The 23,586-nt window shown below is 46.9% G+C and overlaps 1 protein-coding gene across 4 annotated transcripts in view; it reads right to left on the bottom strand.

Annotated features, from left to right (window-relative positions):
* Positions 1–23,586, bottom strand: part of UBE2QL1 (ubiquitin conjugating enzyme E2 Q family like 1) — a 45,089-nt gene that overhangs the window by 9,554 nt on the left and 11,949 nt on the right. Inside the window, exons 2-3 of one of the 4 annotated variants that reach the window (XM_036847726.1) lie at positions 18,705–18,755; positions 16,042–16,206 (exon numbers count right to left, since the gene is read on the bottom strand). The exons of 1 other annotated variant lie outside the window; for it this stretch is intronic. In XM_036847726.1, coding sequence (XP_036703621.1) covers positions 16,189–16,206; positions 18,705–18,755 — 69 coding nt within the window. In that variant the 3' untranslated portion in view covers positions 16,042–16,188. Of the gene's footprint in view, positions 1–5,838; positions 5,951–16,041; positions 16,207–18,704; positions 18,756–23,586 lie in introns of those variants that run through there. 2 more of the 4 variants (XR_005019348.1, XM_036847730.1) reach the window with 2 other exon arrangements.

Genomic DNA, 23,586 nt, shown 5'->3' with positions numbered 1-23,586 from the left:
ATCACAAAAAAAGACTGTAAGGCAGATTCTAGAAATCGTCAACTCAAAATATTCACCTCAGAAACAAAAAGCTAAGTTTATCTTTCTGGAAGTTACAACTTGAGGACACAATGTCTGTTTTATAATTCTGACATTGGGCACTAATTCATAGTCACACACATAAAGGCTATTAGAAAAGCAAGTTTCAAGACAGACCACTAGAACATTCCATAGCAACAAAGGATGCTGGGGACAGGGCACTTGTGGTGAGGAGCACGAGGGGCCGCACTGCCAGGTAGACAGAATGGAGCCACTCTTGGGTGGTTTTAGGTGGAAAAGGCCAGGATCCTCCATTCAGGGACCAGGATGAAAGCTTTGTGCACATGTACACGTGGATATACCGTCTGCTGGAGAAAGGCACTGCAGTTTCTCCCGAGCAGAAATGTTCTCACAGTGCATCGTGGGCTGTGTGCGTCCACCTGAGGCGGGCAGGGCACCAGCAGGTGATGCTGTGTTTTGGAAAGATGGCTGAGTGAACCCCTGGGGACACCCAGAAGGAAGCTGTGACTCTCCGCCCATCAGGACACAACCTTTCACTGCACACACATCCAGGGGCGTCACCCTTGTGGTTGACCCATCCTTAAAGACATGCTTGGGTCTATCAAAGTCGTCGACATGGAGGGGACTGTACCCAAGAGGTTAAACGCTTATTTTCTCCCATGGATACCAACAAGGCTGTCTGATGTTACGACCTGTAGCCCAGTTATGAGAAGGGAGGTGATGCGGCGGGCAGAGCTGGGCCACAGCCGTGGGTGATACGGTGCTCCCCACCAGGCCTGGGGTAGACAAGCAGGGAAACATACGATACATCTCCGCAGAAGCGAGTGTTCTCTAGATCAGAGAGTCCCAGCCCGGGCACTGGGGATGGCATCTGGGGATGGATCATTCCTGGTAGTGGGGCTGTCCTGTGCATTGCAGGAGGTCTGGCAGCATCTCTGGCCTCTAACCGCCGCATGCAATAGCAGCCCTGTGCCCGATGTAATAACCACAAATGCCTCCACATACCGCCAAGTGTCCCCGGGGGTCGGGGCAGAATCGCCCCCTGTTGAGATAGCCTGCTCTAGTCTGTGCAAGGAGCGTGCTGTGCGGGGTGCAGATGGAGCGCCAAACCCGGCCTGGGGGGCCAGGCAGGGGAGACTTCCTGGAGGAGGTGGTTCGGGAGCTGGACTCAAGGACAAGTGGAATGATCCATCCAGAACACAGGGAGGGAGACCAGGGGGAGCACGGGGAGTACGTGTCCAGGTGCTCCCGGGAGGATAGAGAGGGAGCAGGCAGGGATGGGAGGTGGGTTAGTTCCTGGGGCTGCCGTAACAGAGTGCCGTACTGGCTGCCTTGAAAGGACAGAAATTAATTTTCTCTCAGTTCTAGAGGGCAGAAGTCCAATACCAAGGTGTGGGCAGGGCTGATCCGGGAGGCTCTAGGGGAGAATCTGTCCCATGCCTCCCCCTGGCTTCTGGTGGTCTGTTGTCAATCACAGGCGTCCGTGGGTTTGTGGACGCATCACCCCGATCTCTGCCTTCAGGTCATGTGACCTTCTCCCTATGCGTCTCTCTGCCTCTGTGTCACACTTCCTCTTCTTACCAGGACACTCACTGGTCATGGCATTAGGGCCCATCCTGACCCAGGATGATCTCTTCTTTACTTCTGCAAAGACCTTGTGTCCAAATAAGGACACGTTCACAGGTGGGGGGGGGGGAGGCAGGGGAGGGAGGGGACGGGCTTCAATATACCTTTGGGGCACAACTGTCCCCACTGTAGGAGGTAAGGCTGACAGAAAGGTCAGCACCTGCATCTCTCCTGGAGGCGACGGAGCGCAGGGTCCGGGTTTCCTCTGGGACGGGTCACTTGGGAGGTGGGTGGCCGTCAAGTACGGGGTGGGGGCCAGCTGCGTTACTGCCACCACCCCGAGAAGATGGGCAAGGGCCTGGCCCAGGACAGAGGCAACTCGGGGGGAGGGAAAGGGGCTGAGAGCAGCCGGGTGGGCGACGCCTGCGGGACTGGGAGGGATCTGTCGTTGAGGGAAGGAAGCCAGGTTCTGACCCTGGAGGAAACAGGTTTCCAGGGTAAGATACGAGCCCTTGGGAGTGGGTGGGAGGTGAGGCAAGAGGAGAAGCAGGAAGCGGAGGGCTTAGCAGCTGGACCCGGCAAGGGGACCTCGGGGAGGGGGGCACAGACGGCGGCCCACGAAGGGTGCCTGCGAGCGTGAGAAGAGCATCCGTGGTCCAGCCCTCAGGAAGCAAGAGTCATCTCAGAAGTGTGATCCTTGCTTGATTCGTAATAAAACCAGAACTTTAAAAACTCTTCTCGACCTTATTTTTTAGCAATCACTGTGTGTTAAAAAAAAAATCTGGTTCTTTGGAAAAGTGCAGCTTAGCTATGAGAAAGTCCCAAAAGAGCAACCTGTATTTCCCACAGATTAATAAGTGCCTGCCACGGAACAGACCTCGTGCGGGTTGCTGGAGACACCAGGTGAGGGCAGATGACGGAGATGTCCAGGGCTTGGCCCGGGCCTCGTGGGCAGCAGCCGTGGGAATGCATGAAGGAGTAAACACATGAGTGCCATGGGGCAGACTCGTGCTCCCTCCCTGGCAGGACCACAGGCCAGCTTTCCACGGCATTGACGTTCATCTGGGCGAAGGATGAGAATAATGCCCAGGATGCAAAGCCACGGCAGTCAGGAAGGAATGTTTCCTTGGTGGAACATTCTAGAATTGTCCATTGAGAAACCTTATGGAAGGACAGACTCTCTGTGACAGTCTCTAAAATAGCTTCCCAATTATTAGGTGATAAATGTCCTCAGATATTTCCTTTTGACTTTTGTGAACCTCTCAGGATGACAAAGTCAGCATCAGTTTTATATAACCTGGATAATATTAATATTTAATAGAAATTCAAGTGAAACCACATTATTTAACCCAGTAGTCCCCCTTAGACACCGTTTCACCTTGTGTGATTTCAGTTACCCTCGGTTGACCATGGTCCAAAAATATTAAATGGAAAATTCCAGAAATAAACAATTCATGAGATTTAAATTGCACACTGTTCTGAATAGCGAGACGGAATCTCATGCTCAGGCTGATCTTGGAGATATTTCAGGTTTGGTTCCAGACCATCACAAGAAAGCGAATATCGCAGTAAAGTGAATCACACAGATGTTCTGGTTTCCCAGTGCGTATAAAACTTATGTTTACACCACACTATATAATTAAGTGCGCAATAGCATTATGTCTAAAAAACAATTTAAACATTTAAAAACAGCATTAATTAAAAAATAATGTTGTTGAAAAAAAATGGCACTGATAGACTTGCTTGATGCAGGGTTGCCACAAACCTTGAATTTGTAAAAGACACATCTATGAAGTGCAATAAAATGAAGTGTGCCTGTCCCACTCCATCTCACCTGGGATGTAAGTCATCCCTTTGTCCAGCATCTCCACGTAGTATATGGGAAAAAACATAGTATATGGGTTCGGTACTACCCGCGGTTTCAGGCATCCAATGGGTGCCTTGGAATGTAATCCCCTGCAGATACGAAGGGACAACTTCATTATCACTAAAAAATCCTCAAGCCACCGGCAGCATCAAAGACATACCTCATGGATATTTTTGATTCTTGCAAAACATAAGCATCTCTTTCTTCTACACTTTAAAGAAAGTTCTAGCAATTATGGAATCTGTTTTAAGACAGATTATATTTTCTTGGAAGAAGCAAGCAGGGGAAAAGGAACTTTTTGCTAAAACTTTAAACTGTATCAGATAATCATTTCAAAATTATGTTTTCTGGAGATTCCGCTAATACTTCTGCTTAAGTGGCTGGGTCCCAGTGGGTTCCACTAGCTGTGTGGGGACACAGGCAGTGGCAGCTGGACGTACTCTTTAAAGGCAGTCTCGGTGGTGGTGGCTCATCCTTGCTGTGTGCTGGGCAGTGTTCTCAGGACTGGGCTTGAACAGACCCCTTAAACCCTCTCTGGAACCCCGCCAGCTGGGCTCCGCTACCGTCCACCCTGATTTATAGATGAGGAGACAGACACAGACAAGCCAATCACGTGCTCGAAGCCACACAGGAGCCCCACGCAGGACCGGAGGCCACGCTCTGAACCCCAAGGCCAGGTCGCCTCTCAGAACACGGAGAAGGTTCGCAGGTGTCAGCGAGAGAAAAAGATACCGACCCTCCGCTGCACGGAACGCTGCCCGGCCTGGCCCTCCCTCACTGGGGGTGGGCCCCGGGGTCACTGAACCCCTCTACCCCTCTGCATCGCAGACTCCTTTCAACGTGGAGCTCCGGGCCTCCATCCCCCGTGGAAACCCCGAGCCGTTCAGCACCGAATCTGCCTTCAGCACCAAAAGCCTGGCCCTCCGGCCACAGGCGTGTGCACCTCGGGCCCCTGCCCAACCCCGGGGGCCTCGCTCAGCGAGGCCTCCTTCAGCCACGCGTCCTGTTCCCTGGGACGCCGGCCATCTGTGGTTTCCGCTTGCAGGACGCAGGGGGAGCTGCTGGCCACAGGCTGAGCCAAGGACGGCGTGTTCCATTCTCAAGGCTGAAGTGCCTGTTTACCACAACGCAGCCGCCGCTTCCAGATTTTCTACCTGCGAGCTGAGTCCAGCCGCCGGCATGTGGCGTTCTAGAAAAGCTCCTGAGTGCACCCTCTGGGCCTTGCCGGACGATCCCCGCGGTGGCGGCCCTTCAGCATGGACACGCTTCCCCACCTGGCTCCACTGACAAGCACGCAGTCACCTAGCAGCCTTCTTACTGGGACAGCTCCATGTCTGCCCTGCACCCGGCGAGTGAACAGGGATCGGTGGTGTTTTCCTACCCAACTGGACTTCTCAGGTCCGAATCCAACCCTCCGTCCTACACAGGCAACCTTCCAAGGGCACCATGTTTTCCCTTCTGGGAACACATTTTGAGAAGGACGAGAATTGTGGTTCATCCCCCCAGCACCCCACTGGCTTTGGAGTCCACCTGTCCATTCCCTGCAGCCCCCTGTTCTGGGGGTGGGACCCCACTGACTCCGACCTACAGCCACCCACCCACTGGGGCCCCATGACACGCGAGGCTGCCCCTGTCCGGCCACGTAGCCTTGATTTAAGGACCAGGCACTGGGGACGCGGATCCTTCCTGCTGCTGCCTGGGGGAGATGCAAGAAGGGGTGCACGGGCTGGGGTGGTGGGGGGGCTTTGTGGGAGAGGCCGGCTCTTCCTTTATCCCGCGGTGGCCAGAGCTTGTGGCTGCCAGCAGGAGGAGACACCCGCTGCCCACGCCTCGTGCCCCTGTGCCCTCCCGAGAGAAAGCAGCCGTGCTGACCAGGGCCGCTCACCCCTGCAGCTTCACCCCACGTGCGCAGGGCTGGGGGGAGAGAATCTGCTTCCAGCCGATGCCCTTCTGGGGGGTCTGCTGTTGATTTTATGATGCTCAGTAAGCAGGTGACCTGGACACTCTCACTACCCACTCCCGTTGACAGAAGCAATTCTGGGTGAGCACAGACAGTAGTTACGGCCATGCCAGCGGTGGGAAGTCCAGAGAAATAAAGGAGGCTGAGACTGTCACTACGAAAGGTGACAGGAATCAGCTCAGGGAATTAACCTGTCAAAACAGAGGGCAGCTGCCTTCTGCCCTCGACCCTGCCAGCAGAAGCTTCAAGAGTCTGATGAAAGAATCCCAAACTGTGTTGTTCTATAAAAATTACATCAAGAAGTAACCCAAGACTTTCACAGGCAACCAAGGTAACATATGCTTTCACTCTCGGGATGGCTTGATGGTTTCTAGTTTCAGGAGGCACGTCTGTCTTTGCGATTTACGGTGACATCTCCCAGCATCAATGTTTTCCACGAGCAATGTGACATAGTGACAGAGAAAGTTCCCACCGCACGACACAGTTGGTGCAGGAATGTCAAAGTGCTAAAGGAAATTCTGCGACATTAAAAAAATAAATGAGATTCTGGAATCACTGGAAGTCGCAAGAGGTATTTTCTGGAAAAATTCAAAGGTGAAAATGTTATGATTTGAGCACAAACTCTCTAATATATATTACTTTTGAGAAAAGTCTGTTTTTGCTGAAAAAGCACAGCAAGACAAAGACTCTGTGTGGATTACTTTATTCTTTGCTACTTTACTGATTTTCAGTAAAGCAGTGGTGTTCAGAAAGATGTGAAATTTCAGTTCTGCCCACTGCAGAGGCCTCATTCCTGCCCTTCACCTGGTTCTAGTAGGACGGGTACAAGAGGGCAGGGTCTGTGGTCAGCTTGGTTTTCTTTCTTGAAGCACTGGGTAAAGATGGAAACGATTGTGATGGGACGTGGATGAAGCCTCGGACAATAGCGCTGAATGCGCAGTTTGTCTCTAAAGAGCCACACAGACTGGTCTCCAGTCCACAGGTCGCGGTTCACACATGCCCTGTGCGGGGTCTCTGGAGTCCACACCTCAGCCTCCCCTTCCCTCCAGATGCCGGTCACTTCCCGCTGGACACGTGCCGCAGCTGCTGCTGCCTCTGCGTGGACACTGCTAGGATCCAACTCATTGCCTTCCTGATTAAAGAATTGCTCTCTAACGTCCCTAGTTTTACTTTGACCTTTTATTTCTACATAAATTAAAAAAAAATTTTTATTGTTCATACCATTTTAAAGGTTATTTTCCATTTATAGTTATTACAAAATATTGGCTATATGCCCCGTGTTCTACAATACATCCCCTGAGTGTATCTTACACTGCATAGCTTGTACCTCACACTTCCCCAATTTGCACAAAACCCGCCAACTTTCTAGTCAACCGTTTCTCAAAGTCTGGAATGTCACCCAGAGCCCCTCCCTCAGCCTAGGAGGATGTGATCTGAAACATTATTCCAAGCAACGAAAAGAGCCAGAAAAGTGTCACCAGGAACGTGTCACTCACGGGGCTCCTTTCCTTTCTCAGCATGTCCGCACACACTGGCGTAGGTTTGGGGTGGGTTTTGCACACTTGTGAGATGCACCTGTGCCTCTTCAGGGGGCCCCCAAGTTTCCGTTCCATCCCATAATGAGTCAAAGCGGGGGCCTGCACCCCATCCTTCCTCAGGTCCCACCTACACAGCAGCTCCCTGACCCCCGAGCAACCCCCATGGTCTTAAAATGGGGTTTTTCAAAATAGACCCACAGACATAGGAAACAAACTTACGGTTACCAAAGGGGAAGCGGGGGAGGGATACATTAGGAGGATGGGATGAACACACACACAAATACTATATATAAAAGAGATAACCAACAAGGACCTACTGTATAGCACAGGGAAGCCTACTCAGTATTCTGTAATAACCCATAAGGGAAAAGAATCTGAGCAATAATATGTGTAACTGAATCACTTTGCGGTACACCTGAAACTAACACGACATTGTAAATCAACTATACTCCAATTAAAAAAATGGCGTGCTTTCCCCCCGTGGGAAAAGTGGTCAGCTACATGCTGGAAAGCATTTAATAAGCAAGCACTTTGTAGCAAACTTGAGCCACGCCTGGTGTGTTTGCCCCGGAACTGACTCTGACCGTCTTGTGCACTGGCTGTCAATGCCCTGCTAATGAGGGGGCGGGGCTGGGGGCAGAGCCAGTGCTCAGGGAGGCTGGACGGAGGGAAGCGTGAGCGCCACCAACACTCCCCCACCCCCTGCCTCCGAGGCTGCAGATACTCCCCAGATAGCTGAGCAGGCAGTTCCCCACAAGCCACGTCAATGGGTGTGAAGACCTTATCCTAACACAGGAATCCTAGTGCACTTGATCTGAACAGCTACATGTGTTTCATCAGGCGTACTTTCTGGAGGGTCTTGGGGTGAAATGCAGCGCCCATAACTGGGGCGGGTGCTGGAAGCCTGTGCATTTCTGTCCCGCGAGCATCCGTCACAAGCCAGCATTTCACGTCCAAGGCTGGAGTCTACTGCTCCCTGCATCGTGCCCCTGCCTCCTCTGGCTTCCCCCACCCCACCTCCCTACACTGCCTTCCTTACATCATTTTCTTGTTAAATTAAGAAAGCACTAGGAGTAGGAAGAGCCCATTCAGCCATGTGCTATGAAGACCTGGATAGAAGTCAGGCATGCACACCATTTCAGGGCTACATACTGTCATCCGTATTTGCTGGTGTCATACAGGTGTTGGTTCCGGTGCAGAGGAAACCCAACACATGCTTTTTCTGTTTGCGAGAACAGGCAGGCCAACAATATGGCATGAAGTAGCTTGCTCTGTGTTGAGAAACAAGGGGGTGGGGATCTTTCTGGAAAACGTGGTATTCTGTTCCCAGAAAATAGTCTCAAGATTGTAATCAAGAAAGGAAGTGGGTTCTAAATTCAAATTTCTGGTCTCTGTCAGAAAAGCTTAGAAAACTGAGGGGCTGATTTTGGTTGACCTAATAAAATTAAAAAGTGATTTTCTACAAACACCTGGGATGGCTATTATTACTTTTAGGTCATTACTTTAGGGATGTTCTGATTTCAGTTCTTGTATTTGTGTAAGGGTGTTGTTACAGAATCTTTTCCTTTTGATGAAGTCAGAATCATAATATGAGTAGAGAAAAGAATTCAGTCAGTGATTTTTATAAACATCACTGGGAATCTTCAAACAACGCATACTTTGTAATACAATATAGGTAAAACTTGTTCCGGTCACAGCTCTGAGGGATTTACATGTATGAACTCGTTCAATCCACACCACAGAGAGATCACTATACCCGCCATCATGATGAGGAAACTGAGGCTCGGAGGTAAACTGTCCAAGGTCACACAGCAGGTAGGTGGTGGAGCTGGAATTTGAACTCGCACAGTTGGATTCCAGAGTCCCTGCCCCTCAGTGCTCTGCTGTACTAGAGAAAGCAGCCATCAGTGATGGAAACATAAATACTGGGCGGTTTGCTGCAGTGGCTCACCTCCACATATGCCTAGATTATCAGCAGGTTTGCACGATATTGGTCCAATTTTTAATTGAACATTTCACAATCGTATTTAAATGCTAAGTAGAATTTTTAGGCAACATACCCAATTGTGCCAGTCCCTTTAAAAAAAAAGATCATTTTGGGCTTCCCTGGTGGCGCAGTGGTTGAGAATCTGCCTGCCAATGTGGGGGATACGGGTTCGAGCCCTGGTCTGGGAGGATCCCACATGCCGCGGAGCAACTAGGCCCGTGAGCCACAATTGCTGAGCCTGCGCGTCTGGAGCCTGTGCTCCGCAACAAGAGAGGCCGCGACAGTGAGAGGCCCGCGCACCGCGATGAAGAGGGGCCCCCACTTGCCGCAACTAGAGAAAGCCCTCGCACAGAAACGAAGACCCAACACAGCAATAAATAAATAAATAAATAATTCCCATTTTAAAAAAACAAAAACAAACAAAAAGAACACATAGTTTCCTTTAAAAAAAAAAAAAGATGATTTTATTTATTTATATCAGACTATTTATTTATAGCAGACACTTAGGTCCTTTCCTAGCCCCACCACCTCCTCTCATCTCAATCAGGATTATATTTGTGTCATTTCATTGTTTCCCCAAATTAATTTTCCTCTTTTGTACGAAGGCCCTGAGCTTTGGAGCCAGAGGAAGAAGTCTTTCCCTCCCTCCAGTCCTTTTCCATGGCCTACGAACCTGCTGTTGCCCGTGACGGGTCTGGGGGCTTGTCTTTTATCAAAACCCGCGTGAGTGCTGAGAACTGCAGCCACAGACCCGCGGGGATGCGTGTGCGACACATCCTGCTGAAGGAGCACGCCAAAGCACAAAGGGCGGGCGTTGTAATGGAGACAGAATTGCCAGGTTGACTTATGATCGACCTGCGGGTTACTTCTGCTTTACAATGCTGTGTAAACGAAACCCGTTTTACAAATTGAGGACACTCCCTACAAAGCTTGCTATGGTTTCTACATCATTTTCAACTGACCTTTCTCATTTGCACCTTTGCTCCTTGGTGTGGCAGAGAGAGCAACTATTACCTTCCGTGATAAAAAGGGTGGAAGTGGGTGCTGGCAGGTGGGGAATGGGGTCACCCCATCAAGAAATGCTGGAGTCAGGCCTGGAGCTGGGACCCCCATCGGATTCCTAAACATTCCTCCCACATTATCTAAGGCAGTAAGCAGCAGCTTCCTAGGTGCTACCAAACCCCACAGATTGGGGGAATTTTAGAAGTGAGACCAAAAGGAACCTCGGATTCATACATCATTAGCAACATAATCTCAAGGTCAAGACTACACCATGGCAAATCCAGTTACTTTAGTTTTCTTTATTAAGATCAAGTTGGGTAACTATTTGGTCAATATAATTGTACACAGTAACACTTAATGTAGCCATGAAAACTGATTTAGCCACAGAGAGCCCAATGGTGCCTCTATAAAGACACAGCATTCGAGAAAAAAAATCCTAGAGATATGTTTGCACACACGATGCATACAAACTGTGTTTTGCAGATACATGAACTCTTTTTAAATGACAGACTTTATATTAAGCCTAATAAAAACTATATAAATTGAGTACCAATATATTCTCAAGACATCTAAAATGTAATAAAATTAAATAATGCAGTTTTTATAAATTAGATTTCTAATTAAACAACAGCATACATCAAATATTTTGAAGATTCTTACTTTTAAGTTTTTGAAACCGAGCTGGACACTGCAGGGCCTTCTGGGGGACAGACTTCTCTCCCCCAGCCCCATCTCTTGTTTATAGAAAAGCTTTAGCCTTCTAGGCCCTCCCCAAGTCCCAAAGAACAAATCTAATCAGAGAAGTGAAAAATGCAGAAACAAAGGAAAACAGTCAAGCAAGACAAAATACTAATAGTTTAGCCATAAAACAAAGTCAAGGACCTTTAGTTCCTTCTCAAGAGCTATAGATAACATCCTGAGCCATACCCTTGAGCTGTTTTGCAGATACTGAAGTCCCCACCAGGTAGAAGAAATTAACTGAATGTTGCCCACAAGCACCTAGACCCCAGACTGGTTGGAACCAGAAGGTTGATGATGTTGACTCCCAAAATACCAGCTGGTTACCTCACCTCCAACCAATAAAAAAATGTCCATGAGCTGATCAGGCATCCTTCGACCCTCACCCTTAACACTGTCTTTAAAAACCCTTCCCTGAAAGCCGATGGGGACTTCGGGTCTTTTGAGCATGAGCTGCCCATTCTCCTTGCTCGGCCCCATGTTGGATGCCTTGGAAAAAACACGGTGCTTTCCTTCACCACAACCCGGTGCCAGTGGATTGGCTTTACTGCGTGTGGGTGAGCAGACCCAAGTTTGGTTCGGTAACATTTGTGGGAAGAATGAGAAAGCCATGCTGGCTGTCAGTTGCTAGCCTACTGTAAGTTAAGGGAATTATATTTCAATTTTGGATACTTAATTTTAACCATGGATATAACGTATGGATTTAGTCTCTAAGGCAAATTCAGGTCAGCTATGATTATGTATTTTATTCCCACAGTCACCTGTTTTCGTATGCCTGTGAACATAGGGCATAGGCTGGAGGTGAACAAAACCACTTCTCATTATGTGTCAGGATGAACATGTGAGGCTATGGCATCTCTACTCACTGTTTTGGGTACCCAACGCCTCAATGAAAGCATCACACAACTACATAACCGGCACCCAGCGTGTGCACCGGCACACTCCCTGAGGAGGGAATGAGGAATCTTACAGGATTATCAGCACTGATCTGAAGGCTCCTTTACGTCCCAGCCAGAATTCCAAAGAAAAGGTAGTACACGGGTTGCCATTTCCCCAAACCTGTCCCATGCGGTATTTCACACACTGGCTCATCTAATCCTCACCTGGGAGGTGGAAACACTCGTCCTCTGGCAAATGATCCAGTGGAGAATGAAGGGGCAAATCACTTCTCTGTGGCAGCAGAGGTAGTAAACGGCAGTGTGCCTCAGCAACTATTGCTGGAATTAGACTTGAAACCCACGATGACAAATTTTGCATCGTAGAACCGCGTCTGAACTTTCAGAAGAAATATCACCATGTTATTGGCTCTAAGAAGTTTTAATGGCTCTGAGTAAGCCAGGATATCCCAACCTTATTTGACCTCAGTATACCCCGTTCCCACAATACTGTCCCCTGCTTGCACTAGTCGTTAGTAACAGCCTAAGAACTAGCATTCCATGCTGGATGGGTGATCTCCATGGAGCCACAGATTGCGGTGGTGGATGGTACCAGTCAGATACTGTGAGCGCAGACCAACATCCATATTAGCCCTGCAGACTCAAAACCAACCAGCGCGCCAGTTCTGATCAGAGCTTTCCAATAGGAATCTTTAACAAAGTCGACATTTTCAGAAGACAAATTTCAAAGTAAAATCTTTCACTTTTACTGAAAGTACCTCATAAAATGGGTTGACATGTTTACAGTCAATCGTTTGGGGGAGGGTTTATTTTGGAGGCACTAATCACACGTCAAAGGGAGTGAAGGAGTAAATCAGCAAAACTGCCCTTTTCCCAGTAATAGGAAAGTTAATCCCAGGTATATTTTGCAGTGATATTTTAAATGGTACAAGGGCAATTTTTCAAAACTTCCTGGCTTTGTTATGTAATATTTACATTGGCTTGTGTTGAGATTCAAATATACAAAAATCAAGCTTATTCAATCTTTTTTTTTTTTTTGATTGCATTGGGTCTTGGTTGCTGCATGTGCGCTTCTCTTCTTTGTGGTGCACGGGCTTCTCATTGTGGTGGCTTCTCTTGTTGCGGAGCACAGGCTCTAGGCGTGCAGGCTTCAGTAGTTGTGGCTCTCAGTCCCAGTAGTTGTGGGTCGCGGGCTCTAGAGCACCGGCTCAGTAGTTGTGGCGCACGGGCTTAGTTGCTCCGCGGCATGTGGGATCTTCCTGGGCCAGGGCTCGAACCCGTGTCCCCTGCATTGGCAGGCAGATTCTCAACCACTGCACCACCAGGGAAGCCCAAGCTTATTCAATCTTGATATTTGAAGCGGCAAAAACAGTCGCTTCGCTCTGGCTTTGTTTGCTGCCTCTCATGGTATTAAGAGGTTTTCTGTGCCATGGGATGCAATATTCTGTTGACCTCATTATTTGTAGATGATAGAATTGCCTACGCAGAAAATCCTAACGGCTTAGCAATATTTTTCAACCACTCTGAGGGATGATTGACATGCAAAGAGCTGTACGTATTTAAACGTGTACAACTTGGTGAGTCTGAGACATGGCTATTTTTGAGGAACTGGATGTGGTAGAGAGCACTGGTTCTCCAGAAACAGCCACATGCTTCTCCTACATTCCCACCTTCCTGGCATCAGATTGTGGCCGTGTGGCTAGTTCTGGCCAGTGGGCGGTGAGAAGTGGGCATATCCGTTCTGAGTGTGGGCAGTAAGAGCTGCTGGGCTCACCCATCCTCAGCCTCCATTGCTGGGCATCTGTGAATCTGCTTCACGTGCTCCAGATGGAGATGCTACAAGATGGAGAGGGGCGCCAGCCCACATCAGACTGTGTGCAGGAAATACACGTTCATTGTGTGGTACTGATGTGTGATGTGCGACGCTCTCTTGCAGAAATGAGAGCTCACTACTATGATAAAATTCTTGACAAACAATTGAAAACAATTCACAGAGAGCATGAATGATCGACAAAGAGCTGAGAAGAGCAAAGAGGAGGTCTTGTCCTACCCGATGTTAGACAGACTAGGAGGCCGTATTTCTAAGAATAATATTCGTGCAGGAGCAGGGAGATAGATGAGTGGAAAGGAAGAGAATGCCATCTGTATGGGACTTGTACACGATAAAAATGGCAAAAAAGTAAGACAGTGGAAGACGGCCAGGTGGTTCTTCAGTACATGAAGAAGCTGGGCTCCTAGCTGATGGCACACAAAGCAAACGGATTACACCTAAAATGCAAAAGGTAAAGTTATAAAGCCAATGGAAGATCATATAGGGGTGTATCTTGTGATATAGGGTGAGGAAATGGGTCTTAACAGTTCTTGCCGTGAAAAGATGGATGAATGAAACTACTTCAAAATTAGCAATCATTTCTTCAGTAAAAGATGAGAGAGAGAAAGACTGGTGGGTCATGATTAACCTAGTTCTCTCTGCACCTGAGGCAAAAAGAAAAAGTCACAGTAAAAATGAGGTGTAAATTGATACATATCTATGTAAGTACATTATGTGTATATGAAAATTTGATAGTTTTCCTATATATTAATAATAAATGTTTAGAAAATATAATCAAAAAAGGCCATATTGACAAAACCAGCAAGTACTGCCCATCCTGTGATGGGCAGCTTCTAAGTTGGGCCCAATGATCCCCTTCCTGGTGTTCATGCCCCTGTGATTTGAGTGTGGGTAGGACCTGTCACTTGCTTCTAATGAACAGACTATGGTAGAACAGATGGGGTGCCCCTTCTGAGATGACGCCTCTGTGTTTTGGGCTCTCTCTCGTTCTCTCACCAGTTCCCTCTGAGGGAAGCCAGCTGCCCCAGAGAGAAGCCCACGTGCAGGGAACAGGGGAGGCCTCAGCCAGCAGACACCAGGCCCCTGGACGCTGCCAACACCATGTGAGTGATCTTGGAAGCAGGTCCTCGCCCCGTCAGGCCCTCAGATTCCTCAGCTGATCTAGGCCCTAATCTCTAAGTGACTCTACTTGGAGATAGGGCCTTTGCAGTGGTAATTAAGGTTAATGAGGTCACTAGAGCGAGCCCTAATCCTATAGGTCTGGTGTGCTTATGAGAAGAGGAGATTAGGACACAGACACACACAGAGGGACGACCATGTGAGGACACGGAGGAAACACATCTACAAACCCAGGAGAGAGGCCTCAGAAGAAGCCAACCCTGCCCACACCTTGATCTTGGACTTCCAGCCTCCAGAACTGTGGGAAAATAAATGTCTGTTGTCTAAGTCACCCAGTCTGTGGTATTTTGTTATTGTGGCCCTAGCAAACGAATACAGATGCTATACCTCAATAAAATAAGAAATACATAAGTTTAAAAATAAGATCTGTTTTTGCAGAAACATGGATGGACGTAGAGATTATCATACTAAGTGAAGTAAGCCAGACAGAGAAATATCATATGACCTCACTTACATGTGGAATCTAAAAAAAACAATACAAATGAACTTATTTACAAAACAGAAATAGACCCACAGACATAGAAAACAGACTTATGGTTACCAAAGGGGAAAGGCGGGGAGGGCTAAATTGGGAGTTTGGGATTAACATATACACACTTCTATATACCTACTGTATAGCACAGGGAACCATACTCAGTATTTTGTAAGAATCTATAAGGGAAAAGAATCTGAAAAAGAATATATATATATATATATATATATATATACACACACATATATACGTGTATATATATATGTACATATATATATATATATATATAACTGAACCACTGTGTTGTACACCTGAAACTAACACAACATTGTAAATCAACTATACTTCAATTAAAAAAAACACAAATACACAGATTAAATAAATAAATAAAAATAAAAGATCTGTTTTGTCAATGAGATTAGGAAGCACGATTGGAATAACAGTTACTGGGGTGTGGGGAGGCTTCTAGTTCATGCTGTTGATGGGATGTAACCTGGCATAACCTTGATGACAGGCAATTTGACAACATTCTCCCATCAGTATGTGAGGGTCCACACCCTGTGATCCAGTGACCCACTTCTGGGAGTGTCTTTCACGGCAACAGAAGCGCAAGTGAGTGACTGTGATATACAGGAAAGATAAGAGGGAAGGCTGCCCAGAGGACGGATCAGGAACGCACGACTCCACACCCAGGGTGCTCGGTGGCCTTTTATTTATTTATTTATTATAAAGTTATTTATTTTGGGTTGCATTGGGTCTTTGTTGCTGTGCGTGGGCTTTCTCTAGTTGCAGCGAGCGGGGGCTACTCTTTGTTGCGGTGCATGGGCTTCTCACTGCGGTGGCGTCTCTTGTTGTGGAGCACGGGGTCTAGGCACTCGGGCTTCAGTAGTTGTGGCACGTTGGCTCAGTAGTTGTGGCTCACGGGCTCTAGAGTGCAGGCTCAGTAGTTGCGGCGCACGGGCTTAGTTGCTCCGTGGCATGTAGGATCTTCCCAGGCCAGGTATCGAACCCGTGTTCCCTGCATTGGCAGGTGGATTCTTAACCACTGCGCCACCAGGGAAGTCCTCCGTGGCCTTGTAGAGTGACCTCGATCTAGATCAGCTGACCTAATATTCAGACATCCACAGTGCACTGGCGAGAAAAGATGTGCAAACTTCAGACCATCACGCACAGCAGAATTCCATTACTGTTTAAGTTGTTACACTGTTGGAATTGTGTGTGTGGTGTGTGTGTGTGAAAAATTATTATTTCTGGCAGGTGGAATTCCTGATCTCTTCATTCTCTATTTTGTACTTTCTGGTACTGCATGAATTTTGTACAATAAGCATGTACTACTTTCTATAATCAGAAAAAACTTAAGAGTTTTACACATTAAACAGAATAACATACAACATTAACATTTTGTACATTATCACAAAATCTATGCATTTCGTGGCCCCTTCAGGAAATCCTGCGCCCCTGACAGTCATGGTAGGAATTGAAAAAATTAATGATGATGATGATGATAAAGCTGTAATAGCATCTGATAACCATCTCATCACAATCCCTGCCTCGAGTGGACACAGGCCATTCCCGGACTGCCCTCTGGGAAGGACAGTCTTCTGAGGGACCATCTTGCATTTAGGGGACAAAGGCATTACACCACGTGCTTCCTTCTAAGGACCTTCGAGTCTCTGGACTCAGCGCTGGTGCACAGAAACACACCTGCACCTCGGCTCCCCTTGGCGTTGCTGGCCTGTGACGGCCATGGACCAATGCGGGCTCTTACCTGAGTCTCTATCATAAAATGTCTCCTGGAGAAAGGAACCCTCCTACACTGTTGGTGGGAATGCAAATTGGTACAGCCACTATGGAGAACAGTATGGAGCTTCCTCAAAAAAACTAGAAATAGAGCTACCATATGACCTGGCAATCCCACTCCTGGGCATATATCTGGAAAAGATGAAAATTCTAATTTGAAAAGATACATGCACCCCTATGTTTATGGAAGCACTATTTATAATAGCCAAGATATGGAAGCAACCTAAGTGTTCATTGACAAATGAATGGATAAAGAAGATGTGGTATATACACAATGGAATATTACTCAGCCATTGAAAATAATGCAATAATGCCATTTGCAGCAACATGGATGAACCTAGAGATGATCATACTAAGTGAAGTAAGTCAGACAGAGAAAGACAAATAGCATATGATATCATTCATATGTGGGATCTAAAATACGACACAAATAAACTTATGTACAAAACAGAAACAGACTCTCAGACATAGAGAACAGACTTGTGGTTGCCGAAGGGGAGGGGGGTGGGGGAGGGATAGAGTGGGAGTTTGGGATTAGCAGATGCAAACTATTATATATAGGATGGATAAACAACAGGGTCTTACTGTAGAGCACAGGGAACTGTATTCAATATCCTATGATAAACCATAATGGAAAAGAATATAAAAAAGAATATATATACATATATATACACATATATATGTATATATATACATATATAGAACTGAATCATTTTGCTGTACAGCAGAAACTAACACAGCACTGTAAATCAACTATACTTCAATAAATTCAATTAAAAATAAAATAAAATAAAGGTAAAAAAATAAAACATCTCCTGGTCTCACTTTCATCGCAGAAGGGCATTTGATTCCAACTCAATAACTGTTGTTAAGTTGAACCGAATTAGAGCCATCTACTTCTCTAATAAATCATTATCATCATGGGGGAAGATCAAAGTCAGCAGCAACAGAGAAAACCCATTTGTTATTTCTCATTTAATTGGCTTTTTTGTGGTTAAATGCATTTAGTGGAAGAAAAAAACCCCACAGATCATTTTAATTATGATCCTGTGAAAGTCAGCGATATCATCCTGAAATTAAAATGTAAACCTCTAAGTGTATGCTGTTTGAATAAGAAAATTACCTTAATACTTTAAACATGCATTTTTATTTTATAAGAAACCTTGGATTATATGTATTAAGGGCTCAGTCTTATGATATTTTGTTAGACTCTGATATTTGTGAAGTTTATGGAAAAATCCCTCCACTCAAGTAACATCTGGGGTCAGTTGGCCTTGGCAATCAATCGTGGCAAAGATGCTGAGTGTCATCTGCAAAGCATTTCGTCTGGACCCACAGAAATAACATAATTGTGATTGAAGAGCTGCAGGAAGGGCTCAAACAGTGTTACTGTCCTCCGTCAAGTCTTGTGATAAAACCAAGCATGTCTTGCTCTACAGAATTCCAGGTTCCAAGAGGACCAGAGAGATAGGAGGGATCGTTTAGGTGGACTGGAGCTGAACAAGAGGAGTTCAAGGACGCTGGAAGGAGACGAGGATGGCTGTGTGTATAAATCACGTTCGCCTCTGCCGGGAATCATCATGAAGGGCTGTCCTAGCCTGTTCTCAGGCTGGTGGAGATACTGTGGGATATTTTAATGAATTCCTCTACTTTTCAATAAAACAAGAATGCATGCACAGTGCAAATGGCAGAATAAAACTGTTCTCCCTGATAAACCTTGTGATCTGATGTATCCCTCAAACTCTTAAGTGCTTGTTTCAGACATAATCAATAAATTTACCCGTCAAGAATTGTTTTCTTACATAACTAAATTGAATGAATAAAATTACCTTAAGAATGGAAATGAGGGCTTTCAGAAAGCCTCCTACATCTAAAGACATCTAAAATGATAAAAATCACTTTTGATTAGAAAAATGCATCAGCTTGGGTGTATCAGCATAAAAATCAATTGGATTAAAGCACATTCACTATAATTTTGACCTCAACTGGTCCATTAGTGCAGCCTTCCAGGATCACTGAATCCCAAGCCATTGTTTGAAATAACCGTCAACCAAACAGCATCTCTCCCTTTTGGTCCACCCGGCATGTCTACACTGCCTGCCTGACACCATCCCCTCTGCAACGTGGCTTTGCCCAGAGTCCTCTTTTTGTCTGCAGGCCCCCAGGAAAATGCACAGAGCAGAGCATCCCTTTTCTCAGCCACCTGCCCCCAGGGCTGCGATGACTGGGAGGAGGAGAAGGCACAGAACCCCGGTGAAGCAGAGGAGAGGAAACACTGAACCAGAGAGAGGCGAAAGGATGCGCGGCTGGTCCAGTGTGCACGGGGATACTGGAGACAGTGACGGCTGCAAAGAACGGAGAGAAAAGAACACTCCGGTCAACCGTGGACAAACGGGAGGAGCAGCGTGGGGGCAGGAGTGGGGAGATTTATAGGAGCTGTGACATGGAAAAGTGGAGCAAAAATCACAAGGCATGCAGGAATAAAGGGGGAGCTGGGGGAGGGCGCCGGAGAAGACGGGGGGCCCGTGATCACTGGCTTTAATAAAAGTAGGGGGAGAAGCCCACAGCAAACAAAGCCAGAAGAAATCCTTCAGGTGGAGAAGAAAAGGAAAGCGTGAAAAAGCAAAGGCAATTGCCGTCTTTGGGGAAAAGTAGAAAAGAAAGACTCTGAAAATGCCAGGAAAAACAAAGAAACGTGGGAAACCTAACATTGATGGGGAGGAACGTGTGGATGCGGCAGGAGGGAAAGGGGCTGCTTAGATGAGAAACGTCTGGTCACTCAGTCAAGGGGCCTGGAGGTAACCAGATCCCGGGACAAGGACGGGAAGACGGGAAATCGGAGATCAATGTCAGGAGAGGAAAACAAACGGCTAAAACTCACACGCTTTGAAAGGAAGAATCTGTTATGGGTTTCATTGTGCCCCCCAATATTTGTATGTTGAAACCCTAACCCCTCAGAATGTGACTGTTTGGAGACAGGGTCTACACAGAGGTAATTAAGGTAAAATGAGGTCAGTAGAGGGGGCCCTGATCCAGTCTGACTGGTGTCCTTGTAAGAAGAGGAGCTTAGGACACAGACACACACAGAGGGATGACCACGTGAGGACACAGGGAAGAAACGGCCATTCACACACCAAGGAGAGAGGCCTCAGAGGAAACCCACCCTGCCGACACCTTGATCTTAGACTTCCAGCCTCCAGGCCTGTGAGAAATAAATGTCTGTTGTTGAGCCACCCTGACTAGGTGTGAGCCCTCCAATAATAATATAGGCCATTGCAGGCTCCGGTAAGCTGAAGGGAAGGAGGGAGAGAGGAAGGGAGAGAGGAGAGAATGAATTTACATGGCAACACGGAAACCTCCAATCAGGATAAGACCACAGAGAAACAAAAGAGATGGTTACAGGGAAGCTCTTTCATATTAAAATTACTTGACAAAATAATCACGGAACCCTACGTGTGGACTGATCCCTCATCCACTATCTCTTGGACCCTAAATACCAGCCTCCATCCAGTGTCCACCTGTTGTATTTTCTGGTAAATAGAATGATGACATTTCAAGGGCACATGATCAAAAACAACACCCCATAAAATGAATTCTCACTTACTAAGACACCAGGATCAATCAGTTCAGTGTTTAGAGAAAAACAAAAAAATTAAATCACTTGGGATGGACACAGTGCAGAGGGTAAAATTATTTTGGTACTTAGCATCAACCAGAAAACACCATCTTGACTGAGTGTCTGTTGCTAAAAATGTCCATTTTCCCAACACTGCAATTACAGTGCACTCATCACTCTTAATCTTTCTTTGATGATTCATGGTCTTGCGGTACCTGAAGGTCATCAACTCAACTTCATTCTACAACAGCTGTGGACTGCCTACTAGGGTCCAGGGCTGGGCTAGTCCCCTTGGATCCCACACGCCCCAACAAATTGCTCTCCCCCCCGCCCCAGGAGAGGTGCACCATCTACAGGGAACTGCTGCCCCCATGGGGAGTTGCTCCCCCTGTGGGGAGATGCTCCTCCCGGGGAGGTGCTAGCATCCCACCGGCTGTGACCGGAGGCTTGTGTGTGCACTTGGGGCAGGGCTGTGCAGCCCAGCAGTGAGGCCTGCAAAGGCGGCCTTCCCAGACCCCAGACCCTCTGAGCCCCAGGGAGGGCTGGTAGGAGTTTGTTTTCTCTCTGACCTCCACATAACCAGTCCAGTCCAGCTGTAGCTGAGAAAAGCAGCCAGAAGTGGACAAGGGCCCTCACACATGAGAGAGTGAAATAAGCTACTTCTGATAAAGGACTTCAGAACCTTACAAACGAACAAACAGAGAATCTGTGTGCTAAACAGTTCTCCTGGAACTGACCGGGGCTAATTCCCATTTCTTTTTTTTTTTTTTTTTTTAATTTTTAATTAATTAATTTATTTATTTACTTTTGGCTGTATTGGGTCTTCGTTTCTGTGCTAGGGCTTTCTCTAGTTGCGGCGAGCGGGGGCCACTCTTCATCGCGGTGCGTGGGCCTCTCACTATCGCGGCCTCTCTTGTTGCGGAGCACAGGCTCCAGATGCGCAGGCTCAGTAGTTGTGGCTCACAGGCCCAGTTGCTTTGCAGCATGTGGGATCTTCCCAGACCAGGGCTCGAACCCGTGTCCCCTGCATTGGCAGGCAGACTCTCAACCACTGCGCCACCAGGGAAGCCCTATTTCCCATTTCTTTTTCATTGATGAGGCAACTCACGACCTTGACTTTGGAATTTTGTGTGGTGCAGGATTTCAAATCTCTTGTAGCTTTGGTGTTCCTAGCACAGGATTCTAAACCATGTTATACTGGGGACAGAATTTGCTTTGCATGGCAAGGAAATGCCAATGTTATCACAGCTCAATAAGCATCACTGAAATCTGGGTTTATGTGTTTCCCCAGCTCTGCTTAATCCCAAGATTCCACAAATTTGTTTAAAAAAAAAAAAAAAACCTTAGCATATTCTGGAACAAAAATTCAGTATAAAATCATAGCACAAATGCTAAGCCTAACTGGGTTTGGGGAGATCTTTGGATCGAGGCCTGGTACCTGGTCTCTATGGCCTGACCATGGCTTGAGGCCCGGGCAGTGTGGGAGCAGGTAATGGCCACACTGCAGGCCTACAATTTTGCAGTCTACACCAGTGCAGAGAAATGGAGGGGCACCCCACCCAAGGCCCAGCACGGAGGAAACACTACCTTCCTCTTCATTGATGGCTTTCTTTTCCCTTCCAGTCACTACTAAACCCGTATTCTTTCCCCAGACTCTCTGCTGCACATGGCTCTGGTTTGTGCGATAGTAAAAGTCTTATTGTTTAAGTAAAAAAAATACTGGAATCACTGTATTATAAAGTTAACACATGGTTCATGCTCAAGGTTTGCAAGAAATACATTTTAAAGGGTTCACTCACTCAACCTCAGAGTAAAACCTTCTAGAACATTCTAAAATTTTCTAAAATGTTACCGATCTGTAAATACTGTGACTTACTGACTTCGAAGAGTAGCAGAAAGTAGTGGGATAAATGAGACTGGCAAGAAATGAAGAAAATGAAGATTGGGTACAATGCACCAATATTCACTGTAATTATGTAAAGAAAGTAACATGAAAAGGAAAGGAAAATACTAAGTAGCAAATAAATGGATGATTTAGACATTCATATGTCTGAAAGGTAAGATTACTTATGAAAAACTCTCCCTTCTTTTTATCACTCACTTCAAACTATGCTTGACTTATAAGACTTGTTAGTATCACTGCATTGTTCTAAAGACCAAACAAATTACAAAATTCACTATAGGTTTCGAAGGCAGACATGTCAGAAGCATTTCCTTGCAGCAGAAATCTTAACATTTCCCTCAGCCTTTTGGGGCAACTTAATTTAATGGCACAGTATGTAAGTTTTCATTGACTCTATGGGGACTGTCCCCAGGAATTGTGGACGAGGCTCGTTCTGTCCTGAATGCACACTAGCAAGGGCATTCTTTTACCTCCCCGAGTTCTGTAACAAGCTCATTCTGTCCAGCCCTTCAGGGTGGACTGTCTTCTTTCTAGTTAGTGGTCCTTCAGACTTGACTATTTAACAACTTCTACTTAATGATGCTACAAAATGAGACAATAGGGAGAGAAGATGTCCCTTGGAAATTCTCACTAAGCCCCTAGTTCCTACTTGAGGAATAATGGTCTGGTTCAATCACGTTGCCCTTGGGAGCTCAAGAAAACAGGCACTTGCTGTACCCTCTGGGCTGCCAGCCTGTCCTGCTCCCCAGCTGGACTCCCCCTTGTCTCGGACCTCCAGGAAACCACACAAGTAAAGTGCTTTGTAAGCAGCAACAGTGGATGCAAGTATTGCTCCAGGAGGGGGGTCTGTTTTGCCCACCTCAATCACAGACCCTCATTCAGCACCTGCTGGCAGCACCCTCACTCCTTCCTCCATGCAGACCCATGCCTCTTACGTCCTGCCATTGGCTGCATCCTTCATACATCTCCTCCCACATTTGGGTTTAGAGTTCTGGGCCATGGGTGTCTTTCTGGGTTGGGCACTGACCAAGACCCAGTTCTGAAGTCTCCGGGGGTCTTCTGGCCACAGAGATGGCGTGAGACCATCTATCCTTTCTTCAAATGGCCTGAAAGGGTTAAACAAGGGTCACCTGTTCTTGTGCAGCATCCTGGCCCCAGAGGCAATCAGATCAGGTGTGGACCAACAGCTGCT

Source organism: Balaenoptera musculus, chromosome 3 (genome assembly GCF_009873245.2).
Source record: "Balaenoptera musculus isolate JJ_BM4_2016_0621 chromosome 3, mBalMus1.pri.v3, whole genome shotgun sequence".
Lineage (NCBI taxonomy): Eukaryota > Metazoa > Chordata > Mammalia > Artiodactyla > Balaenopteridae > Balaenoptera > Balaenoptera musculus.
Note: the sequence above shows the minus strand (reverse complement) of the source record. Positions and strands in the feature narration are given on the sequence as shown.